Source organism: Eleutherodactylus coqui, chromosome 6 (assembly GCF_035609145.1).
Source record: "Eleutherodactylus coqui strain aEleCoq1 chromosome 6, aEleCoq1.hap1, whole genome shotgun sequence".
NCBI classification, from domain to species: Eukaryota; Metazoa; Chordata; class Amphibia; order Anura; family Eleutherodactylidae; genus Eleutherodactylus; species Eleutherodactylus coqui.
The window spans coordinates 66,088,752-66,113,214 of NC_089842.1; the positions used below are offsets into that span (position 1 = coordinate 66,088,752).

At 46.6% G+C, this 24,463-nt stretch overlaps 1 protein-coding gene across 3 annotated transcripts in view; it reads right to left on the reverse strand.

The window, feature by feature from the left end:
• The window catches only part of USP28 (ubiquitin specific peptidase 28), a 76,944-nt gene that overhangs the window by 42,402 nt on the left and 10,079 nt on the right, over positions 1 to 24,463 (reverse strand). For all 3 annotated transcript variants that reach the window (XM_066606919.1, XM_066606920.1, XM_066606918.1), the window contains exons 2-9: positions 18,279 to 18,356; positions 16,874 to 17,006; positions 16,422 to 16,515; positions 12,619 to 12,781; positions 5,663 to 5,749; positions 4,762 to 4,899; positions 2,650 to 2,723; positions 568 to 644 (exon numbers count right to left, since the gene is read on the reverse strand). In XM_066606919.1, coding sequence (XP_066463016.1) covers positions 568 to 644; positions 2,650 to 2,723; positions 4,762 to 4,899; positions 5,663 to 5,749; positions 12,619 to 12,781; positions 16,422 to 16,515; positions 16,874 to 17,006; positions 18,279 to 18,356 — 844 coding nt within the window. The remainder of the gene's footprint in view (positions 1 to 567; positions 645 to 2,649; positions 2,724 to 4,761; positions 4,900 to 5,662; positions 5,750 to 12,618; positions 12,782 to 16,421; positions 16,516 to 16,873; positions 17,007 to 18,278; positions 18,357 to 24,463) is intronic.

Below are 24,463 nucleotides of genomic sequence, written 5' to 3' on the forward strand. Positions count from 1 at the left end.
GCAACCGTCTGTGTGAATCTCCCTCTTCCTCTCCATAGGCTTCTATGGGCAGCACGAGTCATTACCCTCATTTACTTCCTGCTATTAGTCTTGGTGTCTCCGTTATTAGAGACGGACTTCACCTGACAACAGGCAGTGGACAGCAAATTAGAGGAAGGGGAGATCTCTAGTGGCCAGCACTTTAGAGGGATTTTTCAGTAGAAGAAAGTCATTTTAGGTAAATTAAGGGATTTGCACTTTTGCCAACTATCACATAAGCACTAGTTTGCTGAAAAGTAAGTGACCATTTAGGCCGCTTGCGCATGAACAGATCTGCATTGCGGAATCCGCAGCAAATGCCGTTCATAGCATGCTATGGTAAATCAATTATTACTGCAACTACGCTGCAATTTCCGCGAGCAGAGAAAAAAATTAAAATCACAGCATGCTCTATTTTCATGCGGATTCCGCACAGACGGCTTTCATTGAAGTCAATGGAAGCAGTCCAATCCGCGGTCTGTCCGCAATTAACATTGCAGACAGATCACAGTTGATAGACAATCAAGGTATAAGTGAGTAAGAACATACCTTCTAGGTAGCCCTCATTTAGGAAGGTACCATAAAACAGCTGCACCATGGGATTTTCAGTCTTGTCTCTTGGACTTCTACACATAAAGATAATGAGAATAAATACAGGATCTTCTACTCAAACAGCATTCTCTATCCCACATGTGTCAAACACAAGGCCCGCGGGCCGAATCCGGCCCGCTGCCTCGTGTTATGCGGCCCACGGCGTGCCGACGCTGCTCACCACTGCAGCGATTACCAGCTGGGGTGCCGCAGCGCCTCACTGGTAATCGCGCTGTTACAGCTAATCCCGGCGAACACTGACGTCAGTGTGCAGCCAGAATCCTCCTTCCCGAGTCCCCTGCTCTTCAGTTCTGCAGGAGAGGACTCTGGGAGGAAGCATGCCGGGCGCACACACTGATGTCAGTGTGCATCCGGGCTCAGCGCAAGCAGAGGGGGAGCGGCGCTGACAGCAAGGAGGTAAGTATATGGGTTGGGGGGGGGGGGTGTCTTCTTATTAGGGGTGGGGGCTGGGTCTTCTTATTAGAGGGCAAGGGCTCATCCCTACTGAGAGGGGGGCAGCTCATCCCTACTAAAGGGGGGAGGGGGCTTATTACTGAGGGGGGGGGGGGTAATGTTGCTTTGGGTTTAGTACTACTGAGGGGGTTAATTTTACTAATTGGACCACTGTGGGGGTCGTTATTTTTACTGGGGCCACTGTCAGGGTCACTTTTAGGGCTCGTTCACACGGGTCTAATTGTATTTCGGTCGTGCAAATACACTGCGTATTTGCGCAATCGAAAATCGCTTATGCCTGTATATCTGCATACGCAAAAAGGAATGCAGATGGGCACATTGAAATGGTGCGCAAATATTCAGTGAATACATAGGTTTCCTGCGCATTCTCCACGTATTTGCGCATTCCATTCACTTCAATGGCCTATGGGGGTGCGTAGTATGCAACAAAATAGGTCCTGCTGTGTGAAAATATACACTATGTGAATGACCTCATTGAAATCAATGGCTTCTATTCACTGCATATTATGTACACAAATAGTATAGTAAAGGCCTTTTGACACAAGCCTGACTTAGGCCCCCTGCACACGGATTTCCCACAGAATTTCTGCCCATGGAAGCGGCCATAGGATTGTGTTAGAAAACACAATCCTAGGCAGACGGTCGCGATTTGTACACACAAAATCTCGCGCGGAAAACAAATTGCGGCATGCTCCATTTCTGTGTGGGTCTCGCAGAGCCCCGCACAGAAATGTCACCCCCCGGCCACTGGCTTCACTCTGCGCATGGCCCGGCTGCCTGGCAGCCGGCACATCACAGAGCCGGAGCCGCGGGAGCAGGTGAGTGACACGCTGGTTCCTGCAGGAGCTCGGATCAGGTCCCGCTGCGAGAATTCTCGCAGCAGGATCTGACCTGGCCGTCTGCAGGTGGCCTTACAATCGGCCCTTTGAAGGTCACCATAAGCCTGATGTGGCCCTCGGTGAAAATGAGTTTGACACCCCTGCTCTATCCTATACTTAACAAGTTAGAGGGTTATTCCCACCTTGGACATTTATGATATATCCATAGGTTAGATTACACTCCAAGACCCGCATCTACCTGTAGAACAGGAGTCCCTCAGCCCCACCTGGTGAGGCGCTCAAATAGATTTATCTTACCTGTGGGGGCATCACAGTTGGGGGAACTAATTAAGAGACGGCCTTGTTGAACTCTTCATTCACTTCTATGGGAGTTACGGAAAGAGCGCAAAACACACAGTTTGGCTGTTTCCGTAATCCTGGTGGCCGTGATATATATACGGGTATTTTCGGCTTAGTGATGATTAGCTGAGGTGGGAATACCACTTTAAAGGTGAAATTAAAGAAGTCTCATGATGTTAGAAAAATGGCAGCTTCTTTTATCTCATTTACGTGACCAGTGCTGAATTGCAGTACCGAACACGGCCAAAAGCACAAGTGTGGCATTGTTTCTGGAAATCAGCAAGGTCATCAATGACCATGCTATTTAGGTCCATTTATTTCCATCCTCTTGAATACTTATTATGGCTGTGTGCAAAAAAAAACACAAAATGAAATAGGAATAACTTACTCGCTGTTAACGGCCAGTTGGAAAGCATCTTCTAGCCAGTCCAGTAACTTGTGGGAAAACTCGCTGACATCTTGCTAGCAAGTAGAAACACATCATTAGTTAATGACATGTAAAACAAACTTGTGCGCCAAATATTAGCTGCTTTCTGAGAGGTGTGCAGGTCTTTCTATTAAATTGCTCTGCACACATGACCAATGACAGCAGATCTGTACATGTGTTCGGCCATATTAACATAGTTGATAAAGAGTCGCACTCTTCATTCTCAGGCATAACTCACATCGCACAAAACATGGACGCCGCCTTCAAGTTGGGTGTGATGTGTGGGGCCCCACATATTTGCATCTACTACTCTCAAGCGAGACTTGCATAAAAATAGAACACGCTTCAATTTCTTGCTGCGCGAGAAAGGTCACTCATGTAAGTAGGCCCACTGCAAACAACGGGGTCTAGTTTCACGCGACTTTTGTGTGGCTCCCAGCGCACAAAACTTGTATGAGAATATCAGCCGTGGAAATAAGGCCTCCGTCCGCAAACTTCCCGAGCATGCGTGAGAGTTCATGGAGCTCTATGGAAGCCGTGGGACACCAACACAGAGCTAGGCGGGTTTATGCTAAAAACTCTGGCCAGAAGTAATAGTCCAAACCCACCGACCAAGCCAAAGACACTGGCATGTGGCGCAGGACATTTAAAAGGGGTTTTCTGCAGGTATGTTCTCATATGGAAAGATAATGTATAAAGAGCTGCAATTCCGTAGTCTGCTGCTCTAGTCCGTTTAGTAAGGCTGAAAGCGACATTTCCCTTTATTATAGATAGAAAATTATAAGCCCCTACTGCCACGCAGGGCCGGCCGTAGGGGTGTGCAAGCTGTGCGACTGCACAGGGTGCCTCACTGCTCCATTATAATGGGGGAACCAAGTGCAGTCACACCAGTAGCGACCTTCTTCGACAGCTGTGGCAGTCAAAGCAGACTAAAAATGCCAACTTGGCATTAACCCCTTGATGGTGGCTCTTTTTTTCCCTATTCTTGGATTCTCCTCCAACTTAGGACAGACAACGTTTTGATCACTTTAATTTTCTTCTTGGAGAAGAGGGGAATTAAAAAAAAAAAAAAGTGCAGTTCTTAACTATGCAGGATAAATAATGCGTTATTTTGATATATTAAATTTCTATGAACACAGGAATACCAAATATGTTTTAGAGTTTTTTGTTCTGATTCACTTAATTTTTTTTTAAATTGTAAATATGGGAAAAGGTTTTTTTAAACATCCTTTAGGGTTCATGCCCACGATTGCAGATTTACACCGCGGGAGTACCACAGTGGTAAACAAAAGGTCCCCACTGGTGATCGAGGAAAAACGTGTGGTTTTCTTGGGGTCTCCATTAGTACTATATTAATGGAGACCTCCGCAGCGGAAAAATGCGGTGAAATAGAACATGCCACGATTTTTTTCCTGCAGCAGAAATCTGCTGTGGGCATAAGCCCTTAGTAAAAAAAATTTTTTGTAGTATAATGTGTGTGTGTGTGTATATATACACACAATCGCTCGATTGCTTATACCATACAGTATTCTGCAGGTATTCTATCAGGACAGACCACAGGTCTTGAGATCCCCACCGATCACCTGACTGAAGGGACAGTCACGTTCCAGTAAGCATCATTTACAATTCAGTCCATGCCAGAGACAGCGCCATACATTTCATAGCGGCTGTGCCTGCTATAGCAGCTGGCTCCACTCACCTGTATGGGATTGGTTGTGTGACAACGTCACCACTTACTGCTACTTACTTCTCTTCACCTCCAAGCTGTGCTGCGTTAGGTTCCTAAAACACTTAATGGGAGCTTTTAGATGTCAGGCTGCATGAGGAACTAGTGCAGCGGTGCCTAAAGGTGGTGAGGGCCCAGCGAGAAGCAGTAAGTAAATGGTGTTTAGCAGCAGACGAAATGGTCTTCTCATGGGGTGCAAAAAAAATTCTGCACAGGGCGCCATTTATGCCAAGACTGTCCCTGTTTATGTGTTAAGGTCTGTTACTATTGGTCCTCATCAGCACAGTAGTGGCACATAAACTAGTTACTGACCTTAAACCTAATACCAGAGCAGAGCGCTTCCTTACCTGCTGGGCTTCCTCGGACATGAACGCATCTTTCAGCAGCTCCAGGGCAGCAGTAGGATCTACAAATTTCCTGTTGGATCCAACCATTTGGGCGAAGAGATACTGAAGTTCTTGCATGAATGCAATGTTTCTCTTTTCCTGAAACAAGACATCACTTGGAATAATCCCCTGTAACCAGCTTCCAGCATATGACGGGCATCTACAGCAGGCATATGACGGGCAGCTACAACTGAACCAGCTGTAAAGATCTAGCCATGAAATACCACAACAAGTGTTTGTAGTTGAAAGCGTTGTCCACGACCCAAAACTAAAACCAAAAGTAAACCAGTGACGGTGTCACCTCCACAGCCACTCACCGACTCACTTTGACCAGTCATTAGGTTGCAGTGGTCACATGTCCCATTGTCAGAAGGTCATCACTACTTCAGCCAGAAGTGAAGACCAGCAAAACGGGAGCAACAGGGAAAAGTATGGTTTATGGCCCTTTTACACGGGTCGACGGTCATTTAGACAACTGTACAAGCGCCGAAGTCACCGCTAGGGTAGTTAGCGCTCGTGCAGAGTGTTTACACTGAAAGCCTTATCACTGGATCAGGGGCTTCCTGCTCAGCGCTTCATTTTTATGTAAAGCGCTGAGCATTTACACGTAACGAAAGCCAGCGATAGTTTTTCCGCTGACTGATAACGACAAGTAAAGAAAGGTGAGCGATTTTTTTTTTTGCATTTACACTTTAATGATTATTGATCAAATTCATTTGAATGAATTTTGAGTGATAATCGTTACGTGTAAATGGGCCATTATTATATATCGGCACACCGCCAATCCCTTCAACTTAAAAATAAGTATAAGAAGTCAAGTTAAATGGCATCTTGAAATCTATTTTTTTTTTCAGATACTTACACTGCGACTCCGACACCTCTCGACCATGCTTTGGGAAATACTGTAGTTGTGGACTAGTCTTCGAAATTCAGGCAGGTGGAAGAGCGACTGTTAAAATAAATATCAATAATCAACAAATGAAGAGACAAGCAGTTACTACAATCACAACAACCGGGAAGAAATTCAGAGAGTCCCTTTAACCATTGCCGCACCTGAAGCGGTAGAATCCCGCATGTAACGGCCCAGACCTTTCTTGTCGCTCAGGCTTTAAGTAAACCTCACCATTTTAAATACAGAATACAAGCGTTGGCTTTAATTGGTAGTTTAGGTTTCCACATTATTGCAGCTCTGAACGGAGCTCTGTGGAATACTCAGCTGGGAACCAATCAAACTGAAGGGGTTATTTCTATCTTTGAGTCACGCTAATAAACAGCAAGAAACCAATCAAGTTGCAGACCGTATTTCTAACTACGGCTTATTCTCATCACACGCACCCGGGAAACCTAGTAAAATGCTTGTTTTTAATTGAGCACCACTAACGCCAACCAACCAGTTTAACACAGTCTTTCAATTTAAGAAGCAAACTGGAGAGCGCAGTGCCAATCCCCAGTCACTCAGCACCCCCACGCCGCGGCGCTCCCTCGCTTTTCTGTTTAGCAATCAAATAGTGTAAACACAACAATTGAACAGCCAGTGTTAGGAATTCAATCTCGGAGGAATTAGAAAAATAGCGCTGAACCTAAACTTTAAATGTTCACTGCCTTCCTTCGGTTAATGTCCCACTCCGACTAAGTAACGTAATTAGCAATTAGGAGAGTCGTACGTTTTAAGGGATCTTTAATAGTCACACAACTGTAGACACTGAGCTGATCTCTCAACAATAAAAAGGGAAATATAAGAAAATACTCGGTTCCACTTGCAAGGATTGAAGCAATGAACACTAAAATACAGCCCATTGGTCCAGCAGCCGATGGTTCCCAATCACCAGAAGCCAGCAGACCGGATAGCAAAATCCAGAATTATAATCCAGGACGCCTTCAAGAGCTCAGAAAATATTGGAACGCAAGTGTGCAGACTTCCAATAGTCTGGTAAGCCCAAATGGCGCTAACAGTCTCCTGGATTATCAGAAAGCTGCCGCGATCTACACTGTCCTACCAACTGTAATTGGACGTCCGAGCAAGAACAGTAGTATTCCCATATATTAAATACTTAGTGGGGCTCCTTTGGCCCTAATGACATTGGATACTCTCTCTGTGGCATACGGTCTACTAACGTCTGATACACTTCAGCTGCTATTTCCTCCATTCATCCTACAAACATCCGACTGAAAGAAGGACACTGTTCATACAGCATTTCCTGACCCAACGTTCTAGCTCATCCCAAAGATGTTCAATGGCTTCAGGTCAGAACAAAAGGGTCCAATTGCGGAATATTCATATCCTCAAACCAACATAAAATATTGGATTTGTAACGAGATGCGTTGTCTAGTTGAAGTATGGCTGACGATTCCCAGAGTATTACCACATTATAGTCTAGAATGTCAGGGTACACCTCCACATTCATGGCTCTTGGCACTACAACTAACAGACCAAGAACATGCCATGTAACACATTCCCAGACCATAATGGGAATTGTTGGCACAACACACTGGCAAAATGGGTTCCCCAAGCATCCTCCACACCAAGAAACGTCCATCTGATGTGAAGATGGAGTGATAGCATTCATCACTCCAAGGAACGTTCTTCCATTGCTCAACTGTCCAATGACAACGCTCCTCGCACCATTGTAGATGATCCGATGCATTGCACTTCGGGACAGACTGCTTGTATGCAGCGGCAAACTAGGTCACAAACTATGGCTTACATCTCCAAGGGCCTGCATCTCATGTAGCATGGTTTAGATCATATTACATGCCAACAAGACATGATCCACTCTACTGATAGGGGAGTCCAAATACTTTTGATAGGATCTAGTCTATGCTCCATTTGGTCTTCATTTTTGGATGGGTTTGGCCTGTACCCATGAAAATATAAGACCGTGTACATGTGAACAGGTAAAAATCAGATTCTACCCATTGGGCCTCTGCAATTACTACATGATACAATTGCATAAATTATGGGAGGACGACTCAACCGGATATAACTTACAAGGAGCAGGAAGGAGTTCAAGGCATTCCACAAAAACAAGTTACCCCCTATCAACAGGATAGGGAATAACGCAATCAGTGGGGATCTGACAACTAGGACCCTCCACGATTGTGAGAATAGTGGTCTGGAGCGCCTGCAATGAAGATAGCAGTGGTCGTATATTCCCATAGCTGCTCCATAAATTTGGCAAAACTGCTGCAAAAATCTAAGCGCTTGAACTTTTATCTCAGACAGTCCTAACTATGAAGGACATATATGCAGTCACTGCTGCCTTCAATACAGGATGCTCAGGATCAGCTGGAGGACCAATGGTCGGACCACCACCAATCAGCAAGTTATTCTCTATCCTGTGGATAAGGAATAACTATTTCATGGGACAACTCTTTAAATAATGTTCTCTAGTTTCAGCCTTATAGCAGAAAGTGTGGGTCTGAGATCTGCAAACCCTACAGTCCAATAACGGTGATCCCTACAGGTGCCGTTAAGAGAGGATTCCCCAGCACTATGAAAATGGTCACCCCATAATGATACTAACACTACACCGCGCAAAAAAATAAATAAATAAAAAAGCCCCCACACAGCCCCATTAAGGCTGGCTGCACACGGCCATGACGGGCTCCGCCGCGGAGCCCGTCACAGCGCCCCCCAGAGAACCCATACTTACCTACGGATCCGGCGTCCTAGGTCCCGCATGACGCGCCGGCCACGTCACGCGACGGCGGCAGGCGGGGAAGCGGTTTCACGCCATCTTCCGCTATGCTACAGCGGAAGATGGGGTGAACGGACGGCTTCCATTGACCGCAATGGAAGCCGTCCGCGCGTACACCCGCGGCAAATAGAGCATGCCGCGGGTGAGGACGGGTGATTTTACGGTGCAGAATTCCGCGGTGGAATTCCGCACCGTGAGCACTGAGCTATTAGGTTCAATAGAACCTAATAGCTGCGGGCACCGCAGCGGATTTCCGCCGCGTATTACGCGGCGGAAATCCATCCGTGGGAAGGAGCCCTAATACAGAAAATATAAAGGTCATGGGGTCAGAACATGCTGACAGAAAGCAATTTGTTTTTGTATGTTGAAAAAAATAGTAAAACAAAAAAAAAAAAAGGGACAATTTTATTTTTCATTACACCCAACTTCAAGTTTTTCCAATACATTGTACATTAAAGGGTACAATGACATAATACAACTTGCCCCACAAAAAACAAGCCCCCATATGGCTATGTCAATGGACAATAAAAAGTTTTAGTTCTTGGAAGGTGGTGGTGGGTGGAGACAAGGGGACAAAAAAAAAACAAAAAAAAACAACAACTAAAAACAGCTCAAGAGTGAAGGGTTAAACAGCAAATCACTAGTCCTAAACCGCTCTGGGAGCCATCTCATACAAACGACATCTCAAGCGGACAAAGATATAGAAATCAAAACATTAGAGGCAGAAAAGGCATTCATAGATAGCCCCACAGATTCTAACAAAGAAACATGGCTCAGTCTCTCCCGCCTTTATAAACACCAGATCCACGCCAAGGCCAAGCGTAAATTATTCTTCGCGAAACAATACTATTTCGAACTGGGTAACCAATCCAGCCATTTATTAGCTAACCTGATCAAACGTGAGAACCACTCCAACACGATCCTTAAGATAAAAGATCAACATGGCGCGGAATTGACAGATGCCCCAGCCATAACAAACTGCTTCAAAGAATTCTACACTAACCTGTACAGCTCACCTACGAATGTCACTAAGTCAGACATCCTAAACTATTTGAGTGATCTGACTTTCCCAACACTGTCCGAGGAACAGGTGGAGTTCCTGGAGGCCCCAATCACCCTAGATGAAATTCGGCAAACAATCCAAGATATGGCACTTAAAGCCCCGGGCCCGGGTGGCCTCCCAATAGAAGTTTACCGGAAATACGCCGAACAGATGGCCCCGCTATTACTTGAGACTCTACAACAGGCCCAACTACATAAAGCCCTCCCACCCTCGTTCTACGGAGCTTCCATCATAGTTATCTTGAAACCAGATAAAGACCCTACAGACTGCAGTTCCTATCGTCCCATCTCCCTGGTAAATGCCGACTATAAAATCCTAACGAAACTCCTAGCTACTAGACTCAATCAAGTAATCCTATCTATTATACACCCTGACCAGACTGGTTTTATGCCAGGGAAATCCACGACGATTAACTTACGTAGAGTCCAAACAGCGATTCAACTGGGCAAACAGTTCAACATGCCTTGGGCACTGGTCTCACTGGACATGATGAAGGCCTTTGACTCACTGGAGTGGGTTTTCCTGGAGGCCTGTCTGGTCCGATTTGGGTTCGGTCCCCTATTTTTACAATGGGTCAAAACTATCTACAAATCGCCAAGCGCTAATGTAGTAGTGAATGGCATCCCATCTACCGAGTTTCGCCTTGCAAGGGGCACCCGTCAGGGTTGCCCGCTATCCCTGGCTCTATTTGCTATAGCCATTGAAGCTATGGCGATCCGGTTGAGAAGTACCCCTAATATAACTGGCATCAAATGGGCAGGTCCTGAAAGCAAGGTGGGCCTATATGCGGACGACACCATTCTCTTTCTGTCAAACCCTACAACCTCCTTTTCCCATGCTATGTCCCATATAGACGAATTCTCCCACCTATCTGGACTACATGTCAACTGGTCCAAGTCCACAATTCTATATACAAATCTTAACCCAACAAACGATCCCTGCGTCGCCAGATACGGCCTAGCCGTGGTCTCCACATTTAAATATTTAGGGATATCTATGTCCCAAGACCAAAACTACGCCATAAAAGATAATATCGACCCACTAATAAAAAACATCAAAAATAAATTTGGCAGATGGTCTAAGCTACCGCTCTCGGTGGCCGGCCTTATAAACCTTGTTAAGATGGCCATTCAACCTAAATGCCTATACATATTGCAACATATGCAAATATAGGTCCCCAAGCGTATATTTCAATCCCTCAACTCCCACATCACATCTTTCATTTGGAACTCTGCTCGCTCAAAACTTAGCCTGTCGACCCTACAAAGACCCAAAGAGCAAGCTGGAATGGCACTTCCGGACCTACGCCTTTACTACCTGGCCGGACAGTTGCGTAATATCCGTAGCTGGGTCTTGGAACGGGAAATGCCCATAGCAGACCAATTTCTTGCAAAACAAGTGAAAGGGAACAACCTTCTAAACTTCCTCGAGTTCCCAGAACATACCAATCCCTCTGATACACTACCACTTCACAAACTTGCCCTACGGGTGTGGAAAGAGGTTAAAGCTATTTAACAATATAAAGAAGTGATAGCCGAACTTCCCCTATGGAATAACCCCGGCTTCACAGCCTTGCAGTCGGTTCCGGACCCACAATACTGGATATCCCTAGGGGTGAAGTCAGTGGGAGATGTGTGTGCAGATGGGACTCTCCCCACATTTAACCAACTTCGTGAAAAATTACAATCCCCACAACTCCAGCTATTTAGATTTTTCCAGCTGAGACACACTCTGAACTCCCAGTTCCCACCTACCTCTACACGCATATCCAAATTCCCTACAATTGGCATCCTCAGATCCCAAGGACCCAAGGGAATAATCTCGGCACTCTATACGCATCTCCTCTCAGCCAAAACTGACCACAACCCGCTCTCAGCCTACGATAAATGGAAAGTTTACATCCCGTCTTTAACACCCGAAGACTGGATGGTCATTTCTGAATCTCATCTCTTAGTCTCCCCTGCAGTCAACAACAAATTGATCCAGTTATATATAATACATCAAGCATATCTCACTCCTAGTCGACTACATAAAATGGGCAACTCCCCCTCAAATTTATGCCACAGATGCCATCAGCCGGAAGCTAACTTCTGGCACTTGATTTGGGATTGCCCCTTGATAAATAGATTCTGGTCTGGGATAGTTTCCTTCATAAACTCACTATTACCACCTCTTTTCAATATCAGGATGGACCCCAAGTTAATTCTGTTTGGCTTACTGGAGGAGGAGGAGTGGCCATATCACATCCGCATCTTTCTCCAAAAAACATTATTTCTGGCTCGTAAGGCAATAGCCACTCATTGGATGGCTGCGGGAGTCCCCACAATCTCACACTGGGTTCGGACAGTAAATACAGTAATCTCCTACGAGAAACTTATATACCAAAATAGAGGATGTCCAAATAAACATCAAGAGATATGGGGCGTTTGGCTGGACACCAACTCTACTCTATCCACAGACTAAAGTTCTAGGCTCAAGACCTTCTCTATTTTGCTCCCTCCCCCCACCCTATCCTCTTCCCCTTCTCCTACCTTCCTCCCCTTCTTAATAAATAACAAATATGGAACCTCACACCAGAATAATTTGGATAACCGGCATAGACAGTTTATGTTTAACTGTTAAAAGTTTGTTGTTGTATACACGGACAATTCATATGGAAAAAAATGTTAGCACTATAAGTAAGTTACAGCACAGCATGCTATAGATGTAACATCGAACTCATATCTGACGCAATTGATATTATGTACTGTGCAAATTCTTCTTCAATAAAGAAAACAAAGTTAAAAAAAAAAAACCTCTCTGGGAGGTTCTCCACCAACAATGCAAACTTATTCTGATTGAAAAACCTAGATCAACTGCATGCAAACAGTATGAAAGACACAGGCAAAGGGTGGGTACTCTAAGGAAACCCAAATGTGAAGTCATTTCCAGATTCCAAAAGACAGTCGAGAGAAAAAAAAAAAAAAAAAAGCCATTTTTGTCTTGTCATTTTTAGTTCAATAACCGCATAATGGAGGTTACTGCGTAATAAATCAGAGACAGTAAAGTCTGTGGTACCTGTATTACTGCACTGAACCAGCAGGTGTTCCCGATGTTCTTCAGTCCTACAGGCCAATCACCGCTCCTTCTCAGGTCGTTGGGGTTCAGTACGTCTCCCCAGACATCACAGCGCTTCCTCTTAGAACGGATTTTATTTTCTTGAATGTGATGGTGACTGGATCTAAAATGCACAACACATTTTTTATCCCCACTTTGTCCTATTAGAACAATCTCTAGGGCTGGGGTCACACGGGTTTCCTTGCGGTCATTCCCCGAGTTTTCTTCCGGAGAAATGCAACTTCAAAACCCGCGGCCTTTCGCCATGAGCTTTGGAGAGGCTTTGCCTTCGGCATCCTGCTGCAATCATCTATCTCCATAGAGAGGCCGCCGCGGAAACGGGGAAAGAATTCTGCGCCACATGTCAATTTCAGTGTGGTTTGGCCGCAATGGATTCGCCGCAGTGCGTGGATGAGATTTTTGCAAATCTCGTCCACTTTGCTGGCTAATCCCGGGATTAAAAATGTGGGCGGAATTTGTGTGCAGAAAGCCCATATGGACATTCCGCAGCAATTCCACCCTGTGTGAACCCAGCCTTAAGCAGGCCTCCCTTAATGTTAGAGGCTTCAACGTACCACAAAAGTGATCACACATATTACACGGTATGCGCAAGGAATAGACAGACATTTTCCAGAAGACCCATTTTAAGAAGGACCATTTCTCGAGCCTGAGTTTGCAATATTATAATTATTGGACCCATAGCATGAATCCTGATGCCAAATCTACGGGTACCTCTAATGCACTTCACCGGTCACTTCCATACACAGTCCTTGACACCGAGTGCCCAGACGGCAGATTAGTAGTGGTGAAACTAAACATAAACTCTATTAGTAGCATTTACCTACCCAATGTGGATTGGGGCAGAATATTGAAAAGTATTTTGGGGCAAGTTAACTCCTTAGTGAAAGCGGTTTTACTTATGGGGGGGGGGGGGGGGGGGACTTTTAACATTACTATGGATCTTCCTTCTACTGCAAATCCTCAATTTCTGGCACAGCAATCTCTACAGCTTAATCGGATCTGAGGGAATCCCATCTTGTGGATGTTTGATGAATTCTCCATCCTAAAGAAAAAGCCTCTATGTATCTTTTCCCTGCATACAATATGTATAGAAGGCTTGATATGTTCTTCACAGCGCAATAAGCTTTAACATTTTATCCAGTAGCTATGATTGGCACTGCACTGCGGTCCAACCATTCACCAGCGTTTCATCAATTGGTCCTACTGGGGTTGGGGAAGGTGAATGGGCATGTGGGCTCAATGAATCCTTGTTAAAAGACGCGACCTGTAAAGCAGATCTAGAAACTGCAATTTCCTATTTTGTTGTGGACCAGATTTCTCTTCCTCAGCAGTAGGAGGCTTCAAAATGTGTATTTAGAGGCACCTTCATTAAACACGGGGCAAGACTGAAAAGAGAAAAAGTCAATACGCTCAATCGTCTTTTTGTTAAAGCAGAGGAATTAGAGAGGACACACAAGCGTTCCCCGGACCCGGAGATCTTCGTTGAGCTTCCTTTAGTGAGGGAACAGATAAAAGACATAATTGACATAAAAGACAGCAGGAACGGTTTTGTAATTTTCTTTATGAGAACGCTAATAAGTGTGGCAGAGCTTTAGCACGGACGCTTCATCCGAGAAGCATGCAGACACGTCTCTCGTCTTAGAAACTCTCGGGGAGAAGAGGCACATAAACCACGGCAAACGGCAGAGCCATTTAAACCCTACTACAAATCCTTCAAGAAGATCAGAGGGCAACACGCAGGTTTACCCGCGACGGATCTCGATGCTAAGATTAATGAATATATTCAAGAGATGGCCTGGCCAACGATTACTGAGGATCAGAGGACGGCCAGGACACACGCTATACTGACGAGGAGATTGGCAAAGCCATCGCTTCACTGAAAGGGGGAAAAGCCCAAGACCTGATGGCTTCACGGCAACTTTCCTGGAGGTGTTTAAGTTGTGACTCCTCCAAACATTGAGCAGATTATTTAAATGGCCTGAAGGTCCGTGCCCTAAAACAATCATTGGAGGCACATGCGGTGTACCTGCCCAAGCCGAACACAAATCCCACATTATGTGGTCCTTTTGGGCCCATATCATTAATAAATTGTGACATTAAACTGTATTCAAACTTGTTAGCCAATTGCCCAACGCTGCATTTAGACAGAACGATTTTTTGAACGAAAGTGAACAATGATGGTTTAGTTTTACCGCGATCCAACGACCTGAATGATAATTACTCAAGCTGTGCACTTTTCGTTAGTTGTTAAGTATCAGCAGGACTAAAAATCATCGTTGCCATCGCCCACTTCTCGTGGTGTTTAAACACTCCCCGCTAGGAATGTAACACAGAGAATGAGAAGTGAATGGTTCTCAATGATGACCCGGCTGTCTACACAGGCTGCACGAGTGAGTATGAGTTAGCGGTGACGTCACTCGCACGTTCAAACGAGAATGGGCTCACCTAAAAGGGGCATTAGTCAGGTACTCCCTGGGGTGATTCAAAGAGACCAGATGGGATTCATGAAGAGAGGGGAGGGATAATACCCTACGCACCATCTCACGTGCCCAGACAAGGAAGATACTCTTTGGCCCCCTGCCCGTAAATGCCGGAAAGGTCTTCGACAGACTCCACACAATGATTTCTCATGGCTACTGTGAGACAGATTGGTCTCGGCGCACAGTTCATGGATCAGTTGAAGGCTCTACATACATTGCCTTCAGCCAGGATCAAGGTTAACGTGAGCTTGTTGGGCTCCTTCAATGTAGACAATGGTACACATTGGGGTGCCCCCTCTCCTCCGTTCTATATATTCTGACAATAGAACATTTGGCGGTTGCATTGTCCCAATATATCCGGAGTGTGGATTGGGCAGGATCCCCACAAACTAGCGCTGATGTATATCTGCTCTGCTCACATCTCCCCGTCTTCATGAATTTGAGAGATTTAGCTATCTTAGCAAATTTAGCAAACTCTTCAGTCGAAATTTGCATTCAAATGGCAGGAGCAAAGCCCCCCCCTATAGGGATTCGCATTCCTACACAGATGCATTTACTTTTCTTGCTTAATTATCAACCCCAGCAGAGGAAGACCCTTGATGAATTACAGCGGTATAAATGTAAACCCCTTTCTTGGCTTGGTCACATAAACACCATTAAAAGGATATCCTACCCCAATTTCTTCATCTATTTCAGATCATTCCAATCCGTGTACCTGGCGATTATTTTAAGACCCGGCAGAGAGCGGTCACTAAAGATATTTGTCATTCCTCCAGACCTTAGCTGGACAAAAAGACGAACTACGGTTGAAGCGCCGGGGAAGAGGTGGTGGGGGGGGGGGGGGTGTCGGTTTACCCGACATGAAATTATACTATGAAGCTGCTATAGGGGCACAAATATTAGACTGGTTTCATAGTAGCGCTAACAGATTGTGGATCCAGGTGTAATTTCTGGTGTCACCTGTCTTCAGTCAGTTCTCGGGCTCCTCACTGGACAATGGTCTCCTTTTGTGCTTGTGCTCATGCTAGACTGAGCAGAGGATGTCCGCTGACTAACAGATTGACAGTTGGATTTCAACACGTCTTTTTTTTTTTGGCAGAAATGCCCCTCCGATCCTGGACATACAAAGATGACCGCACTGCTTCTCCGACTACCTGATGCCCACAGAGTATTAGTATGTATAGTTAGTCTAAAACACTACACATCGGCAGAGAGCTATGACCCATACGCGTTCTCTAAAATGCATAGCTAAAATCCTCCTACCTGTTTGCCTCCAGCTGATGATTTGTGGCCTCCTGTAAACTGAGAGCGATCGCTGCCTGAAGGTCATCTTTATCATGGCCTCGGTCAATCACGCCTGAAAAATATGAAGTGCAGGAGACTATTCCATTAATATATAAACTCTACAGGTAAGATCAAAAGAACTGCTCCATCTTAAAAAGCCTGCTGCAATAACATATTAAGACGTTGGATGTACAATGGATTCCCTTATTATAGGAGGTCTCCGTGCGCACCTTGGCAGAACCATCTACAGTAAGCAGTCTGCCTATACAGGGCATTCTAAAACATCCCATCATTGCCGATGGCTTTAGTCTACAGTGTGATAAAAAGGCATTCAAATGCCGTAGATCTGCATATTAGAGATCATCAGGCTGCATGCAGCCATGTGGTAGTGACCCTCGTCTACAATAACCAGACGTGAGAGGAGTTCCTACCATTGGTTCCTTGAATAACCGCAGCATTATCTTCACAACTGGACGGCTCAGTAGCGAGCACCTTGGTATCGGGCTCCTTCGCACATTCATCGGTGAGGAGGCTGACAGCTTGTGTAAGGTCGTTATTACTGGCCTACAGAAGGGGCAAAATGGGGTGATTAGTAGGGCAGCAATTGGTCACATGACTATAATATATATTGTGGACACACATTCCTGTCATACAAGTATGTTACGCATTTGCACGTCTGGGAAAAAAAACAAAAACTATTACGCCCGCAGTTTAAGGCTGTTCTGGCAATTTATGCGCGCAAATGATGCCTGACACTCATCCCCGCACATACACACTCTCATGCTGCTGCAAAGGAGCTAGTATCGCTGGCTCACAGCAGGGTGGCTGCAGATTTCTCTCCTCGCTCTCCCCCGCCCCTCCTTATTGACTTAACAGAGGCCATTCAATACTGAACGGCCACTGTTTCCACTGAGCGATCAGCTCATCATCCGTGGTTTGTGGTGCATAAATGATGGACGATGAGCAGATCACTGATCACTCAGTGCAAATAGCAGCCGTTCAGTACTGAACGGCTGCTATGTTATGTCAATGGAGAGGGGCGGGGAGCGAGAGGAGAGAAATCTCCTGCAGCCTCACCACCCCCTTCCCCCTCTGTGAGCAACCCAGCGATACTAGCTCCCATGCAACTGCATGGAAGCGAGGACATACAGGGATGAGTGTTCGGCATCGTTTGCCCAACATTTGTCTTGTGTAAATGGACCCTAATGTATACCATGTGCTGCTATCTGACTCGCCAGCACTGAACCAATCAGAGAGCAGGTGTAGTACTTCAGTACCCCCAATGCACTACATTCATTAGGTAATCAGAATGTTGCCGTGGCCATCTTGGGGCACAGAACGGCAAACTAGAAGGGCAATAGCACAAAAGACTATAGATGAGCGAGTATACTCGCTAAAGGCAATTGCTCGAGCGAGCATCGCCTTTAGCGAGTACCTGCCCGCTCGAGACTGCAGGTTCGGGTGCCGGCAGCGGGCAGGGAGCTGCGGGGGAGAGCGGGGCGGAACGGAGGGGAGATCTCTCTCTCCCCCCCCGCTCCCTCCTGCTGACAGCCGCTACTCACCGCTCCCCAGCGCCGGCACCCGAACCTGCAGTCTCGAGCGGGGGAGATTCTCGCTAAAGGCAAAGCTCGCTCGTGCAATTGCCTTTAGCGAGTATACTCGCTCATCTCTACAAAAGACCAATGACAGGTAATATAATTCCCCCCAGTCTCTGAACAGAATTTTGTCCCAGGACCAGAGGGTTGCTTTAAAAATAAAGCGCCCATTCTTCTCTCCATCCCCTCAATTCACGCCCCAGCTGTACAAATTCCAATGTAGCCAACGACATAAACTGACCATAAGCGCTTCACTCAGAAAGATCCTGTCTTGAATCCCGGTGATCTCCTGCAGTTGGTTAATCAGCAGCTCAGAGTCCTGGAACACGAAAAACAAGGAAAATGAATCAACTAAATGACATGCAGCGGTGTAACGTCTGCAGGGCCGTACGGAGCTCAGCGGCTGCAGGAATATATAAAGGGCCCTTTTACACGGGGGTGACACGTTGGGCGCAGGTGGCCGAGGGGTCACTCCAGCGATGGGCGTTCCTGCTGATCGCTGAGTGAGTGGAGCGGGATTGTTCCAGCCTGCCAACCATTCACGATAAACGGGCACACAGATGAAGGACTGACCGATCATTGCTCCGCTTTTATGTCTGCATGAACTAAACAATGAACCAATGTATCGTTCAGTCGGCACACGCACTTACACCAAACAATAATCAGAGTCACCCTGGATCATGAGAATTTGCCCGTGTAATGGGCCCCTAAGGTTATCCATCTATGTTAGATGGGGACGCAAACGCCGCTGGTGCGCTTATACACACGGACGGTTTTGACCATAGCCACAAAAATAATCCAATAACTGTATACGGCCGATATAGCTGGTCTCACGTTCTCAATGGGATGATCCACACGCTCAGGGCCCGGACCGACTGAGGAGTAAGAACGACCGCTGATTGTTTGCCTTTACAACAGAGCGCTTGTAGTCCATTACAGGGGTTGTGCCAAGTTAAAGAGTTCCACCCCTCACCCCATCCACAGTGTATCAGTAGGGGTCCAACCGTTGGGAGCCCCCAACCAATCCCGAGGTCTCTGCATGATGTAGTCTCACAAGCTCATCGCAGCTGCATTCATTACAATTACAGAACCAGAGATTTCCAAGTCGCCGTACTCAGCAAGTCCTGGTCCTCCGCCTTACATATAAGGCACAAAACCTGTTTGTTTGAGTCCTATATAAATCCACAGTTTTGGTCCGATTTGAGTGAAACTTTGCATGAGCGTTTATCAGCACCAGGTGATGAATACTGGTGGGATTAAAGGGGGGGGGGGGTTGGAATTTATTTATTTAATATATATAAATTGCCGTATATCACCTAGCTTGAAATAAGTGCTTGCAAAACCTTGTCTCCATTCATGCAAGGAGATTTGGGTCCGCTGCTCTCGGGATGGGTGGGGGACCCAACCGTTGCCCCCACAGATCATAAAGTTATGTCTTATCCTGTTAGAGCCAGTTGTTTGAGCGATTCCCCTACAAAGGATATAGCGGCAAATCAGATGGGAAGTCGTTCAAATACGATGACTTTACAGACACCTTTTAATCATCAACCGCTAATTATATTGTTAGAGGAGCTGAAACAGCCAGCGAGCAAACTGTTCCTCACACCGCTGGCGGCCATGTTTACTTGGAGAGACTAGCATTAGCTGGACCAAGCGATACTTGTCCCATAGGACCATTTCCCACCAGCGCTTTCCTCTACTTGTTCCGTCATGGGAGCGGCAAAAAACAAAAAGGTTTGTTTTCCTGCCCCTAGGAATGCATTGAAACTGAAGCCCTTCCGTCTCCGCACCTTTCTGGGTTTTCCATCTACATTCAGCTTTCTTTTTCACTGGAACAGAAGTGCGGACCGCGGCATTTTTGTTTCCAGTTAAAAAAAAGAAACACGTCCTTTTTTCTTACACTGTAGTCAATAGGAGACGGAAAAAACGGAACGCACATCTGTTTTCATCCATTTTGCAGTTTGTTTTTTCTTTAAGTAAAACAGAATACGACGAAAAATACCCTTCCTGCGTGAACTCCGCCTTAGGCCAGGCTCACACAACCGCACGCTAAAATGCTGCGTTAACCCCCGAAACACGGCATTTTCCTGGCGTATATGGTAGCATTTTCTCTGCACATGAACAGCGTATTTCACGCATCGGTCACGCACTGGCTTGGTTTTTCTACCTTTTTCTAACGTTTCTTGCAACGTGTAAAAACCGCCGTACAAAAAGCGGCCATAGAAAGCAGTGGGGCTTTACGCGAGTAGTACGTTATAAAATAGAACACGCTGCGTTCTTTTTTACGCAAGAAATATACACAAGTGTGAATGATCCAATATAATAATCAGCGTCCTTTCATTGACGCTGTTCACCACGTACATTTTGCGCGTAATATGCGATGAAATCCGTCTGGTGTGAGCGCGGCCGCGGGAAGAATAGATGCAGGTAACGTTCGTTCAGTCCTGATAATTATAGACAGACGGTCACACATTCCCTGCTGAGGACTGGATCTGCACTGGTGACGGCACAACTCCGCACCCCTGGTAGACAGGACCTGGATGTCAGCGGCCAGAACCGTCCCGGGTCGTTATGTGCGCGGGGACATATAAGGAGGCGAGGGGATGGAAGGGAGCCCGGTGAGCTATTTTAGGGTCGGTTACACATGCCATTTGTGTTTGTCATTCCTGCTTCACAATAAGGTGCCGGCCTCTCATCACCGAGGCGGCAGCAGTGATATTGGGCAGAGCTCATGCATCTTCCTCTGGATGGGCAGCCACTCATTCATTTCCCCGGCCTGGAAGGATTGCGCCATTGTACAATACGGGAACGAAACAAACAATCCAATTACAAACCCCGTGAACCGGAAAAATCTGATGAACCCGAATGTAAAATCTAAAACATCCTGCTGACAACAAGCCGAAGCGCCCCATCGCGATGTGCAATACACGGTTATACGGCCTCATCCGGCTGCCGATTGCACTACATACTCCGTCAATAAAAACTGCCAGCAGAGGTCATTTGGGAAAAAAATGAAAAAAAATTTTTTTGAATAGTAGTTTTATTTAAAGAGTAAGGGTGGTCCCACATCTACGTTGGAACCTCCGACGCAGATCCGGCACAAAATACCCAAAGAAAAAGCGCAGCACTTTAGATTCAAGCTAAAAGCCAGGCCGCTGAGCGGAAAGCGGACGGACTGCATTATAGTCAAAGGGTTCCGAACGGCTCTTTGGTTCCATCCTGAGCTGTTTGTCCATGGGAATTCCTCTTTTCTGCTCTCTGAATGGAACAGGAAAGTGGAACCCCCGACGCAGGTGTGAAACTACTCTAACGGAACGATTATAAAACTTTTGACAGGTCATGAAAAACACACCAAAATTTGGATCATCCAAAAAAAAGTTTAAAATCAGCTGGGCTCAGTGCTGGCCCTAGGCTGAATCGGACCTCTTATGACAGAGGGGAAGGGGCATCAAAAATTTAAAAAATGATCCATTACAATAATAGGCAGTGAGCTTGTCTTCCAATTGTGCACAAATACAATACCAGAACTAAACAATATAAATACAGCTCATAACCTAAAGGCTAATAATGCCTACGGCCGGATTTCTGCCGTGTTTCTATTGAACCTAATAGCTCAATGTTCATGTTACGGAATTCGACCGCAGAATTCCGCAGCGTGAAATAAACCGCAGCATGCTCTAATTGGTACGGCAAAATGTGCAGCCAGCTTCCATTGCAGTCAATGGAAGCCGGCCGTCGGGCTATACTTCCGCTGTGAGCACAGGGGAAGTATTGCGTGATTACGTGTTACCGCCCACCATGGCATCCCGCACTGCTGGCACGTCACGCGCTATACTGTGCATGTGCGCCGGCTCGGCAGGCGGGATGCGCACGGCGGAGAGGCGAGTATGGGGTCTTTGGGGGGCGCCGTGACAAACTACGCTGCAATATTCCGCTGGTGGAGTCAGTCACGGCCGTGGGCATGAGGCCTTAATCACAGAATGGTAGAGTTGGAAGGGACCTCCAGGGTCATGGAATCCAACCCCCTGCTCAGTGCAGGAACACTAAATCATCCGAGACAGATGTTTGTCCAGCCTTTGTAAAGGCTTCAATTGAAGGAGAAATCACCACCTCCTGTGGCAAATACAATAGCATAACTAAGAAATTGAGTTGCAAGGGTGCCAACGGGCTGGCGGCAGCACCTTCAAGGATCAGGGGGTGAGGAGACAGAGCCAGGAGGAAGAGGATTCATGTAGAGTAACAAGGTGATCAGCTCCCCAGGTAGAACTAAGGGGGACAATGGCCCCTAATCTACATCAGCATGGTGCCCCCCCTCACCACCCAAACCTCCTTTACAAGCTGGCTGGCGTTCTGTGCAAGCGCAAGGGTCGTATGTAGCTAAAGTCAGCCATGCTGGGGTCCAGGTGCCGAGAACCCCACTGATTACCGAAGTGAAGGGGTGGCAGTGCTGTGCCTGGCTGTTTGTTACTCTTCAGCTGTCTGCAGCAGACTAACACAGGCTCATAGAAGTCTATAGATATCAACTATAGACTTCTCCAAGCCCGTCTTCATCTGCCGAGTGCTAAAGACCCTTCATTTCAACAATCAGTGGGGGTCTGAGCGCTCGGAGCCCACCGATCAAGACTTTTGACAAGTCCCTAAGACATGCAGTCTTTAATATGATAAATCCAAATGTTTCTCCTCTCAAACTTACTACGGATATTGCGTGGATACAAGGAGTTTCCCTTTCTCAGGCTGTGTTCACACATTGCGCCTGAAGATCAATTGTTTGGTAAGGGCCCCCTGGTTTTGTGAGCAAACTGTTTACCTGCAATATGTGTGGCCCTTAAATGGATCGTCTCATGAAATGAAGTTATCTCGTGCCACAGAATAGGGGACCACGATCCGATTGGTGGAGGTTTAATCACTGGGATCCCTTGATAATGGGGGTCCCCGGAGGTTCCTAAATACGTTCATGGTCAAAAAAAATTCGCTACCCTAGAAGGAGTAGTCAGAATGGAATTAAACTTTCTCTGTGAAATTGTAACGTTCATATAAGCAAGTGATTACAATACCAGAGCAAAAGGAGAATTTATGGTGGAAAACTGACACTTTGACGGGGGCTCTAGTACCCTGCTGTACCACCTCTAGCTTGGATACAAGATGTAATACGGGCAGCCATGGAGGCTCCAGTACCCTGTTGTACCGCCTCTAGCTTGGATACAAGATGTGATACGGGCAGGCATGAAGGCTCTAGTACCCTGTTGTGCCGCCTCTAGCTTGGATACAAGATGTGATACGGGGGGCATGAAGGCTCTAGTACCCTGTTGTGCCGCCTCTAGCTTGGATACAAGATGTGATACAGGCGGGCATGGAAGCTCTAGTACCCTGTTGTACCACCTCTAGCTTGGATACAAGATGTGATACAGGCGGGCATGGAAGCTCTAGTACCCTGTTGTACCGCCTCTAGCTTGGATAGGAGATGTGATGCGGGCGGGCATGGAGGCTCTAGTACCCTGTTGTACCACCTCTAGCTTGGATACAAGATGTGATACGGGCAGCCATGGAGGCTCTAGTACCCTGTTGTGCCACCTCTAGCTTAGATACAAGATGTGATACAGGCAGCCATGGAGGCTCTAGTGCCCTGTTGTACCGCCTCTAGCTTGGATACAAGATGTGATATGGGTGGGCATGGAGGCTCTAGTACCCTGTTGTACCGCCTCTAGCTTGGATACAAGATGTGATACGGGCAGCCATGGAGGCTCTAGTACCCTGTTGTACCGCCTCTAGCTTAGATACAAGATGTGATATGGGTGGGCATGGAGGCTCTAGTATCCTGTTGTACCGTCTCTAGCTTGGATATGAGATGTGATACGGGCGGGCATGGAGGCTCTAGTACCCTGTTGTGCCGTCTCTAGCTTGGATACAAGATGTGATATGGGCGGGCATGGAGGCTCTAGTACCCTGTTGTGCCGTCTCTAGCTTGGATACAAGATGTGATACGGGCGGGCATGGAGGCTCTAGTACCCTGTTGTACCGCCTCTAGCTTGGATACAAGTTGTGATACGGGTGGGCATGGAGGCTCTAGTACCCTGTTGTGCCGTCTCTAGCTTGGATACAAGATGTGATACGGGCGGGCATGGAGGCTCTAGTACCCTGTTGTGCCGTCTCTAGCTTGGATACAAGTTGTGATACGGGTGGCCATGGAGGCTCTAGTACCCTGTTGTACCGCCTCTAGCTTAGATACAAGTTGTGATATGGGCGGGCATGGAGGCTCTAGTACCCTGTTGTATGGCTGAGCATTATCCTGCATGAAAATGCCTCTTGGAAGCCGCCATGAGAGACAACATTTGTGGATGCAGGATGTCCTGAACATATCGCTGAGCATTGTCCCTCATACCACTACTAGGGGTGACCGGCTGACGTCTGTGGTGACCCCCACACCAT